Below are 21,261 nucleotides of genomic sequence, written 5' to 3' on the forward strand. Positions count from 1 at the left end.
TTCCTGGGGAACACCAGAGAGCAGTTCTTCTTTCTGGGCCAACAAGGGCTTTTTTTTTTTTTTTTTTTTCCTTCTCTGGGAATGAGTATCCAGCAGAGTATCCCCACATCATGAGCAAGTCCGGTGGCAGTTTGAAAGCTTGGGACATCCTCCGCCACAGTGCCAAACATCTCCCCAATGACTGAGCACCATCACCACCAGAGTATCACCCACATGGTGATAGTGTGTACCTCTTTCTCCAAATTCCAATTTTAGCTCACTGCTAAGGTTACAGAGGTGGGGAAGGGCTCCTTTTCAACTGGTGCAATTTAATAACTCATGCTTGAGACAGTTTTTGGAGACTGCATAAATATCTTTCATTATCATGTTCAGGACCAGCTTCACCTTCACCTGTAGCTCTTAAGTCATCTATCCATTCAGCTTTACTGCAGATGCTGGAGTTTTTACTATCATGTAGGACCAAGGAGATGTTGGTTACCAGGCTCCGGTAGTGAGAAGGAGAACAGAAAGATGCTTCTGAGATTGACTTCATGGGACAGGAATAGTGTAGGGAGACTAAGCGTTCATGCTTATAGTTGGCACATTAATCAGCTTTCTGATACTGTACCAAACACCAAAAAAATGTAAAAGACCAAATATTATTTTGGCTCACAACGTCGGTGACGTCAATTCATGGTCAATTGGTCCATTTCATCTAGCAGGAAGGATGGCACGTAGTTCGTGGAAGAGCAAAACCATTCACTTCACAGTTGTGAACAGAAAAGATGAAGAAGGGGCTGGATTCCGTGTACCCTTCCTAAGGGCACTCACTGGGTGACCTGACTGCTTCCCACAAGGCCTCATGTCTAAGAGGTTCCACCATCTCCTAGTCGCATGAAGCTGAGGACCAAGCCTGCAACATGTGGGTCCCTGGAGGGGGGGGGCGTTGCTTACTTCAGTCATGGCCGTTAGCTGTCCTGCATTCTCAGAAGCTACACCTCCCAGCACATCCCGCATTCTGCCCCATGGGCTGAGAAAAATGCAAGTGCATCTCTGCTTGCAGTGAGTTGTCCTAATGCCGTTTTTCGCTTTTAGCACTTCTGTTTTCCCCCGCTAGCTGCAAGGAAAGACTCCAAACGGTATCTCAAAGAACATGGGAAAGCCTAACCAAACACTTGTAGTGCTCCTCATCGATTGAATGAGGATTGCGTGGTTGTTTGACTTGTAATGCCTTAACGTGCGGAGACCACGCCTTGGCCTTCGATTCCCTAAACGTCTTTCCTTCTATTTTAAGGTTCACTAATCCAGAAAAAGAGGCTTCGATCAAGTTATTTACAACCGCAACGGTAACAAGACAGTTCCGGAAGACAGGGTTACTTTTCAGTGCTGGGGGTGGGTGGGTGGGTAGTCAGTCTTCATTCTGTAAAACCTCCAGGCCCCTTCCATCTCTCAGTCTGAGAAGCCAATCTCCAAGCACTTCTGAGAAAAGAAAACCAAGAGTGCAGTCATTTCTGTCAGATACTCAACGGGTGTCCCTCAAACATAGATGTTGGAGCTCTAACCCTTAGCATGGCTTTATTTGGAGATGGGGCCTCTAAGGAGGTAGCGAACATCATGTGAAGTCGCTAAGGTGGGTCTCTCATATGCTGGGGTTAGTGTGTGCCTTGGTTTGCTCTACACGGCTGTGATAAAACACCATGACCGAAAGCAACTTGGGGGTGGGTGCGTGGGTGGGAAGGGTTTATTTCAGGTTAACAGCTGTAGTCCATCATGAAAGCAAGTAGGGGGAGCAGGAACTTGGAGGCAGGAACCTCCTGGTCAGAGTTGGGGTGGAAAGGTCTCTGTGAGGCCTGCAGAAGAGTGAGTCTGCAGGAAGCGAGAAGGCAGTTCAGGCAGCTGGGCTCAGCACAGCTCAGTAGCTGCTGTTGGTTCAAATGTGAGAGTCTGAGCTTGTGGAGTTTATTTTAGGCATGCTTAAGTACAATACAGTTTGGTGACAATTTTCCTGGTGATAACTCAATTCTGTGTGCTCAGTAGCTGGCGTCAGTTCAAACCTTGAGAGTTTAGGCATATTTAAGCACAGCACAATTTGGTTAAACCTTATTCCAGTGATAATTAACTCAATCCCATGTTCACAGCAAAGCATACCTAGATCTCTTTGGGGAACAACGTAAGCTAAATACAGATCAGACAAGGCCTACGTTGAAGCTCTTTTGTAAAGTCCATAACAGCATACATATACATTTACAGAGAAAAACAAATTTATGAGAAGGGTGTAGGGGGGAAGATCTGGTGCATGAAAAGTCTCTAGACACACAGGAGAGCAAAGGTCACTGGGCTAGTAACCATGCCGGCTCCCAGCCTTCTGGGTGGATACCAGGTATTGCATCCCTTCCCTTGAAAGAACAAGCCTGTGTGCTTAACATTACAGGTTGTGCTGTTGCTTCTCTGCGAGCACAAAGACCCCCTGTGCCTCCTACAGGAAGCGAAGCAGAAGCCATGGAGTAATGAAGGCTGCTTACTGGCTTGCTCAGTCCGATGATTTCCTATACCACCCGGAACCACCTGCCCAGGTGTAGGCTCAATTTCCTTAACAAGTATACTTTATTATGAACTTATTAAACGAGCATACCTCCCTTACAACCTGACTACCCTAAACAAGAGGGGAAGGAGATTAAGGAAAAGAAGAGTGAAACCTTTTGGGTATCAGTTCCTAGGAACGATTCTCCTGGCGTAGTCAGCAGGATTTTAGCAACTCCATCAATGTTGCTGCTGGAACCTGGAGCAACCAGAACCCGGGCCTCAACAGGAGCCCAAAGCCTTGAAGCCTTCCCTGGAGCTGTTCTCTCTAAGAGCGTCTCAAAGGGGAGCAACAAACAGCCAAAAAGTAGCAAGACCCAAAAAAGCCCCAGCCTTCTGTTTTGGGTATATGTGTGTGTGTGTGTGTGTGTGTGTATATATATATATATATATATATATATATATATAATATATATATATATATATATATATATACATATATATATATATATATATATATATTCTCTCAGAGTCTGTACTATGATGTTTTTCAGCTGGCAACAACCAATCCCCCCCCCCCCCCACGAAGTGATTGGACTTCTAAGTGGATAAACATCACCTGCTCACTCACAAGTCTGTTCCCCATCCCACACTTGGGATCAAAACAAAAACATGTTTGTATCTACTACACCCAGGAATAGCACTACTCACAATGGCCTGGGACATCCCTCCTACATCAATCATTAATCAAGAACACGTCTTACAGATACGCCCACAGGCAATCTGATGGAGGCCTTTTCTCAGTGGACGGTTCTCTTCCCAGATGCATCTATCTAGGTTTGCTGTAACTTGACAAAATCCAGCCAGCACAGCGTCCTTGTAAGAAAAACCATCAGAGGCTGCTATTATCTCTCCTCTTGAGAACTCACTGTGGAAAGGCTAGAATGCAGGGAGAATGCAAGTGTGCAAGCAAGGGACAGAGCTATTGCAGAAACCAAGTTTTCTAGCATCTTGATTAAGGGCTTCCAGCCTTCAGAAGTATGAGAGCCCATCATGACCCAGGCTACACTGTAGGTGTGCCCATCCCTTTTTCATTCCCTCCTGGCTCCTAGACAGGGTTCCAGCATCCAAGGCACACGGGATGCTAGCAGGTAGTTGGAGCAGAGCGGGGCAAGTGCCTGCAAGCTTTATAAGGTACATGGTTTCTAAAGGGTCTGAAGATAGAACTGTGTTTTAATAAAAACTGTGTCAAGTGTAAACATACATAGGCATTTAAAAACATTATTCTTAGAATAACTTCAAAGGCATCACCAGACTGCCAGCAAGGTCCACAGTGCAAACCCAAACAAACAAACAAAAAACAAAAACAAAAACCAGATAAAAACAAAGCAAAAACCCCTCTGACCACTTTCTGTGGTCTTGGTATGTCTCTCAACTTGTAAGCCATAAGCTTTACTAGGGCCAAATGTAACCCAGCTATAGCTTTTAACTATCTTCGACTCTATTGGTTGATACAGTCAGATGGGCAAGAACATTATACAAAAATCTTTAAGTTATTCGACTTTAGTACGCATTTATATTGAGCACAAGACACTAAATAATACCACATAACCTTACGTATAGATAGCATATGTTTATTTGACATATGCATGTACCATACGTGCTGTGGCACACCATGTCTTTCAAATGACAGCTGATATCACAGTAAGTTTGACAAGCGTAGCAGAGCTGCCGATGTCTGAAATGGAAACAGCCCCATACCCTTGGTGACAATGTGTAGAGAAGATGGCCAATGGGTCACCCTAAACTGTGAAGTGGGGAAGTGGGTGTTTTTCCTGTACCGGGCCCTGTAAGGGGTCAGTGGTTGGTGAGGATGTGGAGAAGCCGGGACACCGACCTTTTGATGAGGATGCAAAACTGGTGTAGCCACTTGTGGTGCTGGAGATTCCTCCAAAAGCGAAGGACAGAAACAGCAGACAAGCTGACTTCTGGGCATTGATCCAAATGAATGGGTGAAAAGGAGAGCTCAGAGAGAGCTAGCCCTCCTTGACAGTAGTTAGGATGCAGCCTAGCCTAAGACTCTGCTGATAGGAGAAAGGTGTGTGTGTGTGTGTGTGTGTGTGTGTGTGTGTGTGTGTGTGTGTAGTCTTGAAAAAGCAGGACATTCTACAAAGTATGACAACACAGTTGAATCTTGAGAACACAGTATGTAAAATGTGAAATAAAGACACTCACGAAAAAGGCAAGTATGCCACAATTCCATTTATAGGCGGTATTTAACACAGTCATGGAGTGAACAGTCAGTAGGGCCTGGGAGACAGAGAAATGGGAGTTAATAATCAGTTTCAATCCAGCAAGATGAGCAAGTAGACTCGAGAGGTCTGATGTACGCTGTCGGTCGCACACACAGGGATATACACTTCAAAGTTCTGTTACGAGTAGATCTCATGTTGTGTTCTGACCAAAAAAAAAGTTAAACCCAAACCAAGCCAAAGCAGTGCTGTATAAGATGACAAAAACTGAGAAATAAGTAGAGACAAAGCTCTTATGAATCTGTAAGTAAAACAGCTATAGAAAACAGGCAGTGAAACAGCTTGGTGGGTGGGTAAAGGTGCTTACTGCCAAACCTGATCCCATGAGTTCAATTGCTGGAATGTACATGGCGGGGGTGGGGGGGAAGGGCAGAGCTGAGCCCTGCAGGTTGTACCTGGAATCCCTAAACACGCCCATGTGTAAATAATAAATAAATAAATATAATTTTGCTATGAAAATAGACTTTGACAGAACCTTTCTTTGTATTGTGTTGGCTTATAGAAATAAATAGCAGAAAACAGCCATGTAAGAGTGAACTTATTTGCCTCCAAAGAATTACCCATTCTAATGAAAGGGAACAGTACCAGGTGCATGGCAGCAGCCATTTAATCACCTGAAGGGAAGTGGGCAGCCCAACCAACTCTGCAAGCACATGGAAGGCTGGTGGGTTTAAATCAGGCCTTTCTTTTGATTCTATGGAGGATTGTTTTAAATTTGGGGAGGCACTTGACCTTAGGGACATTCATAAAGCGACCCATTATTTGATCTCATGATCTCCAAACGGGGAGAATCTGCATAGAGATGCCTGTCAGAGCATTGCTTTTAATACAGAAAATAATTTAGTAATCAGGAAACAAGTCATCGCATACATCTTACCTGTGCAGTGTTTAACATGCTATCACCAGAGCCACGGAGACATATCAAGGGGTAAGAGTGCGCGTCGCGTCGCTCTTCCAGGAGACCAGAGTTCTGTCCTAGCACCCAGTTCCTGGGTCCTGCTCACGACCACCTGTAACTCCAGATCCCTCCTCTGACCTGAGAGAGGCGCGCGTACACACACACACACACACCCCATACACTCATAATAGCCCGGTCCATATAGAGCTCCAGGACAGCCAGGGCTACACAGAGAGACCTGTCTCAGGAAAACAAAACAAGGTGGGCGCCGCACATGGCTTTAGTCCCAGCACTCAGGAGACAGAAGCAGAGCGATCTCTGGGAGTTCAAGGCCAGCGTAGGCTACAAAGTGAGTTCCAGGACTGTCTGGGCTGTTACACAGAGAAACCCTGTCTCGAAGCGGGGAGAAAAAGACAGACAGATAAACAAACAAACAAAAAATAAAACAAGTAAGAATTTACTTTTAAAAGTTGCACGTCGAACATAGCTATGGCTTTCAGGTGTAGTATATACATGCGTGTATTCGTGTGTGGATACACACAGGGAGGTCAGAGGACAAACTGGAGTGTGGGTCCCTCCACCTGACCTTGATTTGAAAAAGGGTTTCTTTGCGTTTTTCCTCTGTGGGTCACGCTTGTTGGACCTCGAGGGTCCTAATAGCTCTCGGTTTCCTGTTTGGGAATTATTTGATTAGAACAACAAATATTGAATGATCAGGACTTGAATAACACAAATTCTGCCTGCAGGGAACTTGCGTTTTAGTTGAGATAGAAAACAAGATAAATCAACTAAACGTCACAATAGGTGATGAGCACTCGGCCAAAAAAAAAAAAAAATTCAGGACAAGATAATAAATTGGATATTGCACATACTCGGAAACCCGAGCTCTCCCTTTGGGAAGAGCGCCGTGGGAAATCTGACCCGACCTGTCAGTCAGGGCGGGGCGGGGCGGGGCGGGGCGAGGCGGCCAGGGCAGCGCTCCAGACGCCGCCGCGGGCGGGCGGGCAGGCAGGCAAGCGGGTAGGCTTGGCTAGTCCGTGCAGGTTGGGCACGCGCCTACTAGGTGAAGCGGATCACGTGACCCGAGAGGCGGGACTTGGAGAACGGAGTTTAGCCGAACGCTTTCCCGACACTAAGACGGGCGGAGCCGAGAACCAAACACACGCGAGGCCTCCCGAGCGGCGGGGGGCGGGGCCGGCGAGTGGAGCCGAGCCTCCGGAGTCCCGAGCGCAGGCCTTCCGCCGAGTTTATCTTTCGGTTGCTGGTCGCCGTGGGCCGCGCGGCCTACGGTCGGGCTGGGAAGCGCGCTGCAATGGCGACCTTTGTGAGCGAGCTGGAGGCGGCCAAGAAGAACTTGAGCGAGGCGCTGGGAGACAACGTGAAACAGTAAGAGCCGCGGGGACCGGCCTCCCGGTCTGTGCGTGGGTGTGCCCCTGGCCCGGGGCTGCCGTCGTCCCTGGACTCTCACCTCCCGGAGGCCCGAGGCGCCTCGCGGCCGGGACCCGAGGCGCTGGTGGACCGCCTTCCCGGGCGTTCCAGAGACCGGTGATGCCCGCGTGGGGCGGGAGCAGAGCCCTGGACGCCCGGGAGCAGGCGGAGCAGGGGCGCGCCGGGGCGGGGGCCTCTGGAGGGCTTCCTGGAGGTGGAAGCCGGAGCCGCTCCGGGGCCAGCCGGGCTGCGTTGAGAGGCGCTTTGAAAGCGGGTTCATAGGGTACACAGACCCCAGGTGAAGTCAGTCACCCAACACCACAGCATCCAGAGGGGACCGCAGCATAGCTGGCCGTAGGGCTCCTCAAAACTGCGAGATCGGCAGTTACTACTCCCATTTGATAGACAGGACATCGACACCCAGAGATATTATTGACCCCGAAGCCACAGGCCAAGGTTGGGACCAAGGTTTCTGCTTCCGGCTGTGTGATGCTTTACAAGGGTTGTAAAGGACCCCCAGGCGCCCAGCTGGACTGTCAGCAGTGTCTGGAACACTGATAGCTCTTTAAGCTGCGACCTACCGCAGCCCGCAGCCCGGGGACCCGTAGTTGCTGGCGTTGGTGCAGAAAAGACTGTCAAGAGTAGCCAGGGAAACAGAGCTGGGGTGTGTTAATGCACCAAAGAGCTGGATTCGGGCTTCTCAGCGGAGCCCCGCTTTAGTATAAGGCTTGAAAATAACAACAACAACAACAACAATAATAACAACAACAACAATAACAATAATTATTATTATTATTTGTAAAATTTTAAGCACTGTAAACCTGCATCTCAATGGCAGTCTTGTTAGACCTAAGAATTTCATACAATTGTTTTTCCTTTCCTTTCTTTTTTGCTGATGAGTTTGATGAGCTTATGATAAGATAAAGCAAAACCAGGGGCCATTAAAGTTGCACAAGGGGTTTCTGTCGAAATGACTAGAAAATTGCAGGTTTACAGCCTGGAAGGGAGAAGGAGGCCTTAGGCACATATTGTTAGTTGTGTTTGTGATTTTTGATATTTCAGCTGGGGAGAGGTTTCAGGCTGACTGGAGAGAGGGGAATCTTCTTACTTTTTATGTTTGTCATGTTGCAATCATCCGGCCTCAACACCTTCACCGCAAGCTTCATGGCAGTCAGATGGTATCACAGAAGGACCCTCTGAGATGCAAGGAGGAAGTGAAATTTAAAAATTATTTCATTAGGTAAAAACGAATGGCTTTATGCTTTTGTAACGCTGAGTGGTAAGACACATTTAAAAATCACATCAGGACACTTGTCTCGCCGTGTTTTGTTTGTTTGTTTTTGGAGACAGGGTTTCTCTGTATAGCCTTGGCTGTCCTGGACATGCTTTGTAGACCAGGCTGGCCTCGAACTCACTGAGATCGGCCTGCCTCTGCCTCCCGAGTGCTGGGATTACAGGCGTTTGTGTTTGTCTTGTTTTTCATCCACAGTGCTCACAGGGTTTTGGAAGTGAATGGCTTTACGTGGTGCTAGATCTGCAGGACATGGCTTTCACTCTGCTTAGACACTGTGCCTTGCAGGCCACCCATGCATCAGACACAGTGGACTCAGGGCCGACAGAAATATGTTTGAAGTTAGCAGTGTTCCCCCTGCTCCATTTGCAAAGGCCAGAGCTCACTGTGATGTTGGGCAAACAGAGCCACTGAGTGTACAGTTTATGGATTTGTGACCTGAGACACACAGCTCTTTGTACCAGGCACACAGTTAGTGATGTGCTGTGGAACTGTCCTACAGTTCTGTCTCCAGTCTTTGCTCATTTTACAAATTGGGTCTTGGTTAAGCTTGTTTGTCTCTCTCATTTCCTCCTAAGCAGTTTGCTTTGCATTGTGCACCGGGACCATTTAAATGCGCTCCTTGGAGATGGGTGAAACAAGCTTACACAGAGCGCATGGATGTGAACTGTTCACCGTTCACCAGTGGCCCAAATGATAAAACCACAGAGACAGACTTTCTGTCTCTCATGTCCAGCAGTTTTCTTCTTGGGGAGGTGCTTAGAAACTCAGTTTTTCTGAAGATTAGAGTAAGACTTGAGCTCATCCAGAGGGAAGCCTGGCACACGGAGTACGTATTAGTGAGCCCCTTGCTCCCCGTAAAACAAGCCCCTTTAGGAGCGAAGCCCCATGTGGGGTTCTGGAGGGCAGGCAAAGGTTGCCACGAGAAGGAAAGGCACAGTTGTGCCTGTTCTGAGTCTGGCCCTGAGGCTGAGACAGCCTCCTTTTAGGGGAGAAAGGAGGTTCCTTGTTGGTCTTCTGCCTTTTGGGGGTGCTCATTTGTTAGGCCTTCTGTGACAAAATGCCACAGGCTTGTTGCTTAAACCACAGAAACTAATGTTCTCACAGCTCTGGGGTTTGTAAATCCAAGACCAGTATATTGGAGACGTGGGTTTCTTCCGAAACGTCCTGCGACCTCTGTGCAGAAGTCGGGTGTCTCTGTCCCCTTCTACAATGCTGGCTAGACACAGTAGAATAGGAGTCACCCTCACGTTTCATCCTAACTTCATAAAGGCCTTGGCTTGGAGCCACTTCCTGAGAGACTGGGTGGGTCTTCACAGAGGAACTCTGGGAGGCTTTACACCTCAGCCATGGACACTGGGGATTAGAAAATTGGCTTCCCTGGGAGTTGGAGCAGCTAGAGTGAACCCAGGGGCAGATGCAGAAGTGTTAACGATATTTCTCTTTATGCAGATACTGGGCCAACTTAAAGTTGTGGTTCAAGCAGAAGATCAGCAAAGAGGAGTTTGACCTTGAGGCGCACAGACTCCTCACGCAGGACAACGGTAGTGCCTCTCTCCTCCAGGCTTCCCCAGATTTGCAATACGTACTTTTGTTTTTGGTGGTGTGTAAGAGAATCTTAACAGCATTGATTTAAACAGTTAACTGTACAGAATGGGAGGGAGAGAGGGAGCATTTAAAGTCTTTTAAAGCTGGACTGATGCTTCTCTTACGTTGAATGCTCTGTTTGACGTGCGATGACCTTCCTTCTTTTCAGTGCACTCTCACAATGATTTCCTCCTGGCCATCCTCACGCGCTGTCAGATTTTGGTTTCTACACCAGGTAAGGGAGTGGGAATGTTTCCAGTGTGGATCAGTTAGCAAAGCCCGGTAGCATAGGGATTTAACTTCCTTTATCAGACACCTCTCAGGTTTGCAAAGAAATGTTCTCTGAGGTACCCAGAACCACCATGTAGGTGATAATCATTGTGCACACATGTGCTCCTCGCACTCTTGCTCTGTCTGTCTGTCTGTCTGTCTGTCTGTCTGTCTCCCTTGTTCTTAGTACTCTTACTCCCCACTCAGCCTGTTACGTTCTGGATGATGAGAATGGGAGTCAGGAGTCAGAATATGGAGGCAGTGAAGAGGGGGACTTGGTCCTAGGCGAGGACTTTCAGGAGGCACAGGCCGAGCATTAGATGGTGGGAAAGTCACAGTGTAGGACACAGGCGAGCACCTGGAAGGAAGGTCAGTGTCTGTTGGGCAGATAGTTATAGTTATCCTGGACCTTGCCAAAGGTCCTGTCTATTTAAATGGAGGCCTTGGCTCCAAACGGGTCACCTGTGGTCACCTGTCCCATGGCCTGTCTCCTTCTGTATCTTCACCCCATGCTGTGGTCACCCTTCCCCCTGGCCTGTCTTCCTCCTCTGCACCCTCACCCCATGCTGTAGTCACCCTTCCCCCTGGCCTGTCTCCCTCCTCTGCACCCTCACCCCACGCTGTGGTCACCCTTCCCCCTGGCCTGTCTCCCTCCTCTGCATCCTCACCCCACTTGCCATCTACAGGGCAACTTGCTCCTGAGATCAGTGTGTGTTCTGTTCTTCATGTCCCTGCACAGTCAGCCCTTCCTGCTGGCACCTAGGATCCAGTTTTAATTGCAGGAGGAGGTTTCTTTGGGAAATGATTTAACTGTCGAACCCAGGTTACTTTTGCCCCAAAGCTTTACTAACCTGACTGCCCCCTCCCCCCAGCCCAAAGAACAACAAAAATCCAACCACCCACCCAAACCTTGCAGTCCCTTAAAAATGTTAATAACTGGAGCACTGGCTGCTCTTGCAGAGTACCAGGTTCAGTTTCCAGCACTCACCTGGCAGCTCACAGCCATCTATAACTCCAGCTCCAGTGGATATGACACCTCTGCTGGGCTCTGAGAGCTCTGGGCATATTTGTGCACATATGAACATGGAGGCACACACTCATAAAATAAAAGCAAATAAATCTTAAGAAATGGTAATAACCTGTTTCTACAATAATAAATATATGGTTTTTTTCTTTTAAAATTATTTGGGGTGGGGGCCTAGAGAAACAACTCAACAGTTAAAAGCACACACTGCTCTTGGAGGGGACCCAAATTTGGTTCCCAGCGCCTGTCAGGTCTCAGCTCCTGTAACCCCAGTACCAGGGGATTCAAAGACCCTAGCCTCCTTGGGAACCTACAGTCATGTACACTTTAAAAACTTTTGGAGGAGTACTTCCTTGAAATTATTTGAGGTTTTTTTCCCAAGAGTAATTAAAAAAAAAAAAAAAAAACCCAAAAATCAGCACAGAATTTTTGATAAAGGCTGCTCCTTACTAGAACACCCCAGGAGTCCATTGTCCTTCATTGTTGCCTGAACCTGTCTCTGGATGTGTTCGATTAGTGTCTGTCTCTTTGCCTTTCCCCCCTGTGTCCTTTGAGAGCTCCTCAGCATTCCCAGGCTTCCTGTTTATAATGTTCTAGAATTCAGCTTTTATAGCATTTCCTTCTTGTGTGATGGATGCATGTGTTCTCCCACTTTCCTGAGTTACCAGATGGATGTGTATCAGTCTTTTACTTTTCCTGTCTAGAGCAACTGTGCCTGTTCCGTTAGCTAGTTTTTGTTTTTCTAATCGTGTGCTGTTGTGTAGATGTGGCTTGCTGCCTGTGGGTTAAGTACTGGATTAGATTCCAGTGTGGGTGTTGGTGAGGTGGTGGGACTTTCCTAATGTATCTTGGTACTCTGGAGTCTTTGGATTTTCCCTTTCGGATGCAGTTTGGCTGCATGGGACTCCTGAATTTCCTATGGGGAGGTGGGGAGGTGCCAAAGTTTGGCTGTGCATCTGAGGCTGGTCTTGCTTGAGCTTGGAATCTAATCTCCCCACTTTCTGCAGTACTGGGATCATGTGCTACCATGCCTCATTCCTGCTGAGCTTGAGAGAGTAAGCAAGTTGTTTGTTGCAAGAACAAGCCAGACCACTGATTAGCTTCCTATTTGGCCACATGATAATTCCCTCCCCCCATCTTGCATGTATTTCTTCTATTGCAAATATTCCATATTACCAAATATGATGAAGTGCCTACTTGGTGCTGTCTTTTTTTTTTTTTTTCTTCTTCTTCTTCTTCTTCTTCTTCTTCTTCTTCTTCTTCTTCTTCTTCTTCTTCTTCTTCTTCCTTCTTCCTTCTTCCTTCTTCCTTCTTCTTCTTTCTTCTTCTTTCTTCTTTCTTCTTTCTTCTTTCTTCTTTCTCGAGACAGGTTTCTCTGTGTAGCCTTGGCTGTCCTGGACTAACTTTGTAGACCAGGCTGGCCTCAAACTTACAGCGAACTGCCTGCCTCTGCCTCCAGAGTGCTGGGATTAAAGGTATGTGCCACCACCTGTTGGTGCTTGGTGCCGTCCTTTTTATTTCAAGAATATAGCAAAAACCTGTGGAGATTTTGCATTAGAGTGAGCTGACAGAGAGCCAGCTCTTAAATAGGAGTATCTGCTGAAAGCTTTGTTTTAGGAAACCAACATCCGTACTGCCTACCTTATCAGGCACCAGAAATGTTGAGTGTGGTTTGAGAAGCACCGCCCTGTTCCTCCCCACCCAGCTCACCTGTTCCCTGTTGTGTGTGTCCTGTGCTGGGAAGTGAACACAGCTGCTTACACCCTTGCTCTTTTTGTGTTCTTAATTCTTGAACAAGGAGTGCCATTTTTGGGGAGATGGGGTTTGAGATAGGGTTTCTCTGCATAGGTCTGGCTGTCCTGGAACTCACTCTGTAGACCAGGCTGGTCTCGAACTCATAGAGACTCATCTGGCTCTGCCTCCCAAATGCTGGGATTAAAGGTATGTACTACCACACTCTGCAGGAGTGCCACTTTTTAAAAAAATTGTTTGAGAATTTCATAATGTATATACTTTCATAATGTGTTTTAATTAGGTCTACCTCTACCACATTTTTATTTCATACTGAGCCTGGTGCATGGAATTTTGAATATAGACCTTGCGTTAATAATGATTGCTAGGCTTACCATGTCCTCCTTGCTTCTTGTGTTAAGCCTCCTCTGCCTGTCCTCTTTGCCTGACCTTGCAGACTCACAGCTTCCACGGCTACACTTTGTTAGTCACTGCTTTGTTAGTCTGACTTGGAGCTTGATGAGCATTCATTTCTTTATTTCTTGTGGGTGTATGCTGTTCACTTTCCTTTATTTTTATTTTTAGCCAGGTTTTGAAAAAGAGATAAATACATGTGCTCACTTCACCAACTCCCCCAATTAATTACAAATACTGGGCTGGGGCAAGGGAAGCACGAAGCCCTGAGTTTGCCCCTTGAGAGTCCATGTCAGAACCAGGCATGCAGCGTTTGCCTGTCGTCATCTGCTCGGAATCTCTTTGCTGGGAAGGCAAAGGGGGCAGCTTGCTGGCTGCCTAGTCCAGCCAGCGTCAGGCTCTAGGTTCAGTGAGAGACCCTGTCCTAAGAAATAAGTGGAAAAGTGATTGAGGAAAACCCTGGCCATTGACCTTTGGCCTCCACAAGCATGTGTGGCACAGTTAAAAAAAAAAAAGTAAGTTTGCTTTCCTCGAAAATAATTTTGGTTATAGTTAGAAAACAATGCTACTTGATAGAATTATAACTTCATTTATAGAGAAGTAGAAAGAGAAGATTCAAATTTGAGCTTTGTTATTTATTTTCATTATCCGAGTGATCCACACCTTTTTTATCCTCAAATAGCTGTTGTCATTTTCCCCTGTGGTTATTGCCTTTTTCACAATGGCTCTTGTTTTCTCTTTCATAGAGGGTGCTGGATCTTTGCCCTGGACAGGGGGCTCTGCAGCCAAGCCTGGAAAACCCAAGGGCAAGAAAAAGCTTTCTTCTGTTCGACAAAAATTTGATGTAGGTGATCCTCGCATAGATCTCAGCAACTGTGGGCTTAAGACCTACTATGATAAAGTAGTTATGAGTTTTTTTTTTTTTTTTTGCGGGGGGCAGGGGATGTTGAGACATGGTTTCTCTCTGTAGTCCTGGCTGTCCTCGAACTTGCTCTCTAGACCAGTGTTGCCTTGAGTCCAGATCCCGCCTGCCCCTGCCTCCCAAGTGCTAGGACTAAGGGCACCACCATACATGGCTAAGTAGCTACGGTTTTATATATTCCCAGTCGAGTTGAAAAAATGATTCAGGAAGAAAAAGTACTCAGATTGTCAGTGTATTCTTGTCAGCATTTACACGTGAGTCTAGCACTTCAGCCTTCCCAGAGGTTGGGAGTGGGCGAGGGCTTGGGCTCTCCTCAGTCTCAGATCACGGCTTAGCCAGGAGCTTCCAGCAGGCTTCTGTCGTTGTTCAGCTGAGCTCTGAGCCCTTAGAGATCTGGGCAGAGACTGAAGCATTTGGCCATGATACTTGTAAACTGTTTGGAATGTGTGTTTAGGTAGGAAAAGAAGTGTTCTAAAAGTTTCTCATCCTAGGCTTGCCTGCTCTCTCTGTCAGGAACATGTACATACTCAGTAATGCTCAGCCTCTCTGTAGAGGCATACCTGGTTTAAAATGTGTTGGCCGTGGCAGAGCTTTGTACTTAGGAAATGGAAAATTGCCAGTAATTTTATTTTTATACTATTATGCATGGATTGCTGTCTCTACTGCAAAATCAAAGGTACCAGAAACAAATCCCCCAGTGCACTACATGAATTTCATAGGAAAGTGACATTTTTACAAATAAAGGTTCAGTATTTTAGAGCATGCCGTAGGCTTTGTGTTACGAGTGTAAGCAGAGAGTCACAATAAAGAGCTGCTACTGTGCTCAGAATATTTGTCAGAGCTATCATTTGATTCGTTAGGCTTTGTAAATCACAAAGCATTAATTTTATGTCTGTACTTTCAGAATCTACTTACAGTTAAACTTCTGTGACTTTCTGAATATAGTTTTATGTTGTCTCTTCTGATTGTTATTTTTAGCATAAGGCCATACATTTTGTGACCGCTAAGGTATAGTGAATGACCACTGCGCTGGGCGTGGAGGTAAACACCGTAATCCCAGCTCTTGGGAGGGGAGGCGGGTTTAATGAGTTAGAGGACTGTCTAGGTTGTGTACAGCAAGACTTTTAAAAAACAAACCAAAAAGACCCAACACAGTGCTGTGTCTACAGCCATTGCTCCCCATACCTCATCACCATGTACGGGTGTCAGCTGGTGAACTTGTACATGAGCCACTTCTGTAGTTTTGGCTGTGAGCCTAGCCTTTCATGGCTGAGCCATCTCTCCAGCCTGCGGTTCACTTTTTGCTTTGGCAGTTTTAATACTCTTGTGGCAAAATTTTGGCCATTCAGCCGCTGCTGCTGTCAAAGAGCGTTAACCTTGGCGCTTCCTCACACAGCATAGGTTCCAGCCTCAGAACCCCCTCTCTGGAGCTCAGCAGTTTGTGGCAAAGGACCCCCAGGATGAAGACGATTTGAAGCTCTGTTCGCACACGATGATGCTTCCCACCCGAGGTCAGCTTGAAGGGAGGATGATCGTGACCGCCTATGAGCACGGGCTGGACAATGTCACCGAGGAAGCCGTTTCCGCTGTTGTCTACGCTGTGGAGGTTGGTAGAAATAACTACAGATAATTGTGATGAACGTGTGTGTGTTTAAAGCTGATAGTGACAGGAACTGAATGCCACTCTGTCATCATTGAAAGCGAAACACTTCACATCTTACTGCCTTTAGTTGGCAGAGGTTTTCAGAAAGGATCCGTGCAGTAGCTATACTTCTGCTTATCTCTTGTTTTAATTTTTGACACAGGAATACTTTTTAAGAAAAAAAAAGAGATCAGAAACTGTCGTAGCTCAGGTTGCTTGAGTCTGAGGTAGTGCGCATTTAAGGAGCAGCAGTCTGGGCTTTTGAACAGTGGGATTCTTGAACCCACTGTTTCCATTATCCCTTCATAGTTGCTTGACAAAATGTCCATTGTGCCAATACCAGACAGTACGCAAGTAACTATAGATAATTTTCTGGGTCTCATTTTCCTCATAGACATTTCTGAGATAGAAATTTCATAGACAGTTGCCTTATGGATTAGAAACATTAAATGAATTCTTCATGGAAACCTCTATTAAATTGCACATGGCTATCCTGATAGACGATAGTTACATTGGTAGAAGTAAAATGCCTAGCCTAACCCTGGCTCCCCTGTGCTAACATATGCTAGCAGTGTTCCTCAGCCAGTGCTGATGTACTTGCGAAGACAACTTGAGTAGACACGCACAGTGTTGTGGATCTGTTGTAGAGCTTTTGGGGGCAAAAACCCTTGCAGAGATTTTGGTAGCCAGTGAATACCAGATTTTAAGCTAAATTTCTAAGTCATTTGCCTTAAAAAATACTTTCTTTACCAAAAATCATTTCTGAGAAATGTCAGCTTAAGGGAAACAAAAGGAAATGTCTGGTGGCAGTAGAAAGCACTCTCTTCAGTGTGAGGCCCTGCGTGATGTTCAGTCTGAGCCCTGCAAACTGAGAAATAAAATCCACCTCAGAAAAAAGCATGCAGAAGAGCCTCTGTAAGGAGCCTGTACCCGCTGCATTGGCATGGCTCTTTTTGGTTTTTCAAGGCAGGGTTTCTCTATGTAGCCTTGGCTATCCTGGACTCGCTTTGTAGACCAGGCTGGCCTCAAACTCACAGAGATCCTCCTACCTCAGCCCCTGAGTGCTGGGATTACAGCCGTGTACCACCACGCCCGGCTAGAGTAGGCTCTTTGTAAGAGCATATCTGTCATTCTGCATCTCGACCTGAATGTAGCGGGCTTTGTTCTATTTTTCTTTTGTTTTTACAGAATCATCTCAAAGATATACTGACTTCGGTCGTGTCAAGAAGGAAAGCTTACCGGGTACGAGATGGGCATTTTAAATATGCCTTTGGTAGTAACGTGACCCCACAACCATACCTGAAGAATAGTGTGGTGGCTTACAACAACTTGGTTGAAGGGTGAGTAGCTCCCTATACTCTTGCTTCTGTCCTTTGCTGCCTGGTCACTGACCTGATGTGACAGGCCACTGTTAAAGAATTGGTCAGTGTATTTGTGCAAGATTCAAGTAGCTTTGATAGTAACACAGTTATTTCTTAAGCTACATACTTTATATTTCTTGGTACTTTTTTGTTATTAAGTCAGAGGTGATTGTTTAGTTTGATTGCTTCTCACTTTCTGAAGTGGAATTGGGGAGCTCCTCAGGTGGTGTTTCCTGCTGGTGGCCCCTGCTGGTGAGGAGGTGGCCTGCTCTCAGCCAGAAGTATGGCCTAAGTAAGGCTGTGTCTTCAATGGTGGGAGGAGGAGGAAGAGGGGTAGATGTTTATGTCCTCATCTGACTCCTGTGGCTGGAACTGCAGGTTGTGGCCTGCGCCCATGTCTTCCAATTGTTCTCAGCATCCTGTTCGTCTATATCCTCCATCCACTCAGCGCTCCTCGCGCCATCTTTGGTTCTAAGCCACCCTTTGATGAGTTGGCTCAGACTGCCTCATCCATTCTGCTTCTCCCACAAAATTCACTGTTAATGTTACTCTTTTGAGAAAGTAGTAATGCATCTTCCTTGTGGTTACTGGAGTGACCATACCTCCTCGAAAGGCTAGTGGAGGATGGGAGGAAAGAAGTGACAACTATACAAGATCAAAGAAGCTGTTTATGATTGGGAGGGCTGACAGTTGTGGTGAAAATGTCATAGCGTGGGCAGGTGTAAGGGGAGCTGACAGCACATGGAAGAGGTGAGCAGTGTGCATTCCAAGGCCCTGGAGACATCGTGTTAGTACCAGCTTTAATTGAGGTCCCAGTTCAGGTTTCCACTTGTGGTAAGTTATTACCCAGTCCTCATTTACATGTGCCTGGTTGGTATTGTTTCATACTTAAGACATTCTCTAGGGGAAAAGGAAAAGGGAAAAAAAAAAAAAAAGTGTTTCCTTGTAGTAAGAAGTGTTAGGAGTTGCCTCTGACATGGCTTTGCCCTGTTCCCAGGGAGCTGTTACTCTAGAGGGGTTGCTTTCCTCTGATGCTTTAAATCCAGTTGCTGCCCCACTCTTTGCTTTCCCTCCCTGTATATTCCTGTAGTTATATCTACTGATGTGAAGACCACGCTTGACTTGTCAGTCTAATATTTGGCCTCTGTTTTGGGAAGTTAGCAAGATCCTGGTGACTTCCCCATACTCTCATTTTACTTGCTACTTTTCTTACTTATTTTTTAAACTTGCTATCAGTAATATTTGCCTTCTCCTTCATGTTTCCAATTTCATACTCTTTCATTTACTGGTTTTGTTGTTGTTGTTTTGTTTTTTCTTTCCAAACCGGGAAACTCTGTGGGACACAAAACAATTTGGCTCCAAACCCTGAGCTAAGAATGTGTATTCGTACTGTAGGAGCGGGGAGGACATGTGGCTGTATTTCTTACACTGTTTGCAGCCTGGTACGTGGAGCCTTTGGACTCTTTGTACATGCGGTGGTGGGTTTCTAGTTCATTTAGAGATATTCAGAACAAGCTGTGTCACAGCAGCCTCCCCATCCTAGATGGTCACGCATCTTCATTATAGATACTGAGAGTATTTCTTTAAACAACTCTTTTCCAGCCCTCCAGCCTTTTCTGCTCCCTGTGCCAGTCAGAATCCAGCTTCTCACCCACATCCCGACGATGCTGAGCAGCAGGCTGCATTCCTGTTGGCATGCTCTGGGGATACACTCCCTGCAACTTTGCCTCCAGTGAACATGTATGACCTTTTTGAAGCTTTGCAGGTATTTTTTGGCTCCTTAAGACTTACCTGGATTTATTGGTACATTAATGACTCTGAATCTACAAAGTTACTAGCTTTTTTTACTTTTTGACTAATTGTTTTTATGATCTATAGTGGTGGCCTCATTTTAAAATCCCAAACTCTGTAGTTCCTAATTTAGCTCTCATCTTCTAACTCTTACTAAAACATACAAAAATCCAGCCTCAAATAATCCCATAGTTCCCTATTTTATTTTAAAATTTAAATTGTTATTATGTTTATGCATGTGGGTGCAATGTATGATGGCTTATGTGTAGTCACAGGACAACTTTGTGGGGTCGTTTCTGTCCTTCTACCTTTAAGCTCCAGGAGTTGGACTCTTGTAATCAGGCTTGCATGGCAGTATCTTGTAACTTCTGAGGGCCCACAGAACCATTTAGTTTTATTATCTGACTTGGATTTACTAGGTTCTGATTTAAAGATATAGGGTATCTAAGACATGAGAATTTTAAAAAAATATAAGTTGTATTTTTGAATGCTGAAAAAAATAAGTCTACTGAAGCATAACAGAAGCATGTAACTTTGAAACCACAGGTACACAGGGAAGTCATTCCCACACACACTGTGTATGCCCTTAACATTGAAAGGATCGTCATGAAACTCTGGCACCCCAGTCACGAAGAGCTGCAACAGGACAAAGTCCACCGCCAGCGCTTGGCAGCCAGAGAAGGACTTTTGCTCTGCTAAATCAGAATTGAAGATTTGGGATCATCACTAAATTAATTGGTTGCTGAAAATTGAATGCTTTTGAGTCCACATTTCAAAACTGAAGTGTATAGTGTGTGTATAACCTTTCCTATGGAAATGTGACATTGAGTGCATTTTGTGTTGCTACTGTGAAGCCATTAATATATAGCTGACTGATGACCTGTGTCTGTGTCCCTAGGTATAGGAGGAGCAGGCACTGTTCTTTGCCTAGATAGGGATAGCAAGGCACCTGAGGTGTGGTATCTCTGTGCTGTTGATAAGATAGGCGATGCCCTAGCATAGATTCTGTTGTAGCTCAGTCCCCATGGTTAACAGGGCTCCTGTGTATTGTGATGTGCGTTCTGTATCTGGCAGTTTAACATCTGCCTTTATGGAAGACCTGTACCCTGCATATTGGTGGAAGGACCTAGTGTTAGACTCTTCTAGTGACTGGTGAGCAGCTAGGGATGTTCCCAAGCAGCCCCGTCTGCACTCCAGAGACAGCATCGGGGTTGTGACTCTCTTGCATCTACTACTTTAGTCTGGTTCTTAGAACAGTTATCCCTGTAGTCTTTCCTGTGAGGCAGCTGTTTTATTGTTGGTATGTCCACAGGCTGGCAGGCTTGTTACTCCTATAGAATGTTTCCACAGAATCTTCAAACTAATTTTGCTATTTCTACCAAATGGCTGTTCTGTCCTTTCAAGTGGTACTATAAACTTACATTTGACAGTGTTAATTGGTAACCAACCTGTTTTAAAGCTATGTTGCTTTTCATTCATGTAGTTTTGATGGATAAATTAGATGTATAGGTTTTCATAAGCCTAAACAGAGAATATATGTGAATTTTTTTTGTTTGTTTCTATATCTGGATCTATGGGTTTGGTTTTGTATTTTAAATGTGACAAATAAACATTTTGGGAAAAACCTTTTTTCTGTTTATTTAAGTAAGTACATAAGGAATATTATATTCCAGAGAAGCAGAAGTCCAGCCATATGAGATCTTGGCTCAAATGTCCAAAGAATGTACTAAAGGCAGGTTCCTGTTAAGGCAGACAGTTAGTGGTATGTGGCCTAAAAGGAAAAAGGAAAAAAAGAAAAAATCGACAGCTTAAGTGTTCTTGGCATAAATCTCTTAGGGTGTTAGGTGGGTGACAGTCAAGACCTTTGAGGGGTTGACAGTTTAGAGTGATGGGCACACACTGCTGCTATACAAAGAGCCCTAGTGCTGCCCGGGCTGTCTGGATTCTCCCGAACTCATAGAGGCAGCTATGAGTGCTACCTGCTCTCGCTGCCTCCCAGCAGAGAATTCCAAAGGCTCTGTGTAACAGAGGAGGCCCTAAGCCGACTAGGTCCTGGCCTATACTTAGTGACCTCCCCAGTGGGGCCAGGGC

At 45.9% G+C, this 21,261-nt stretch overlaps 1 protein-coding gene across 1 annotated transcript; it reads left to right on the forward strand.

Annotated features, from left to right (window-relative positions):
* The first annotated feature begins 6,844 nt into the window (after positions 1-6,844).
* Tada1 (transcriptional adaptor 1) lies at positions 6,845-20,152 on the forward strand. The gene is made up of 8 exons (XM_051147783.1): positions 6,845-7,095; positions 9,881-9,972; positions 10,185-10,250; positions 14,201-14,298; positions 15,773-15,982; positions 17,207-17,358; positions 18,982-19,144; positions 19,717-20,152. Exons 1-8 carry the CDS (start codon positions 7,022-7,024, stop codon positions 19,867-19,869), a joined length of 1,008 nt encoding a protein of 335 aa, XP_051003740.1. The 5' UTR covers positions 6,845-7,021; the 3' UTR covers positions 19,870-20,152.
* Positions 20,153-21,261: the final 1,109 nt, after the last annotated feature.

This window comes from Acomys russatus, chromosome 6 (assembly GCF_903995435.1).
Source record: "Acomys russatus chromosome 6, mAcoRus1.1, whole genome shotgun sequence".
Lineage (NCBI taxonomy): Eukaryota > Metazoa > Chordata > Mammalia > Rodentia > Muridae > Acomys > Acomys russatus.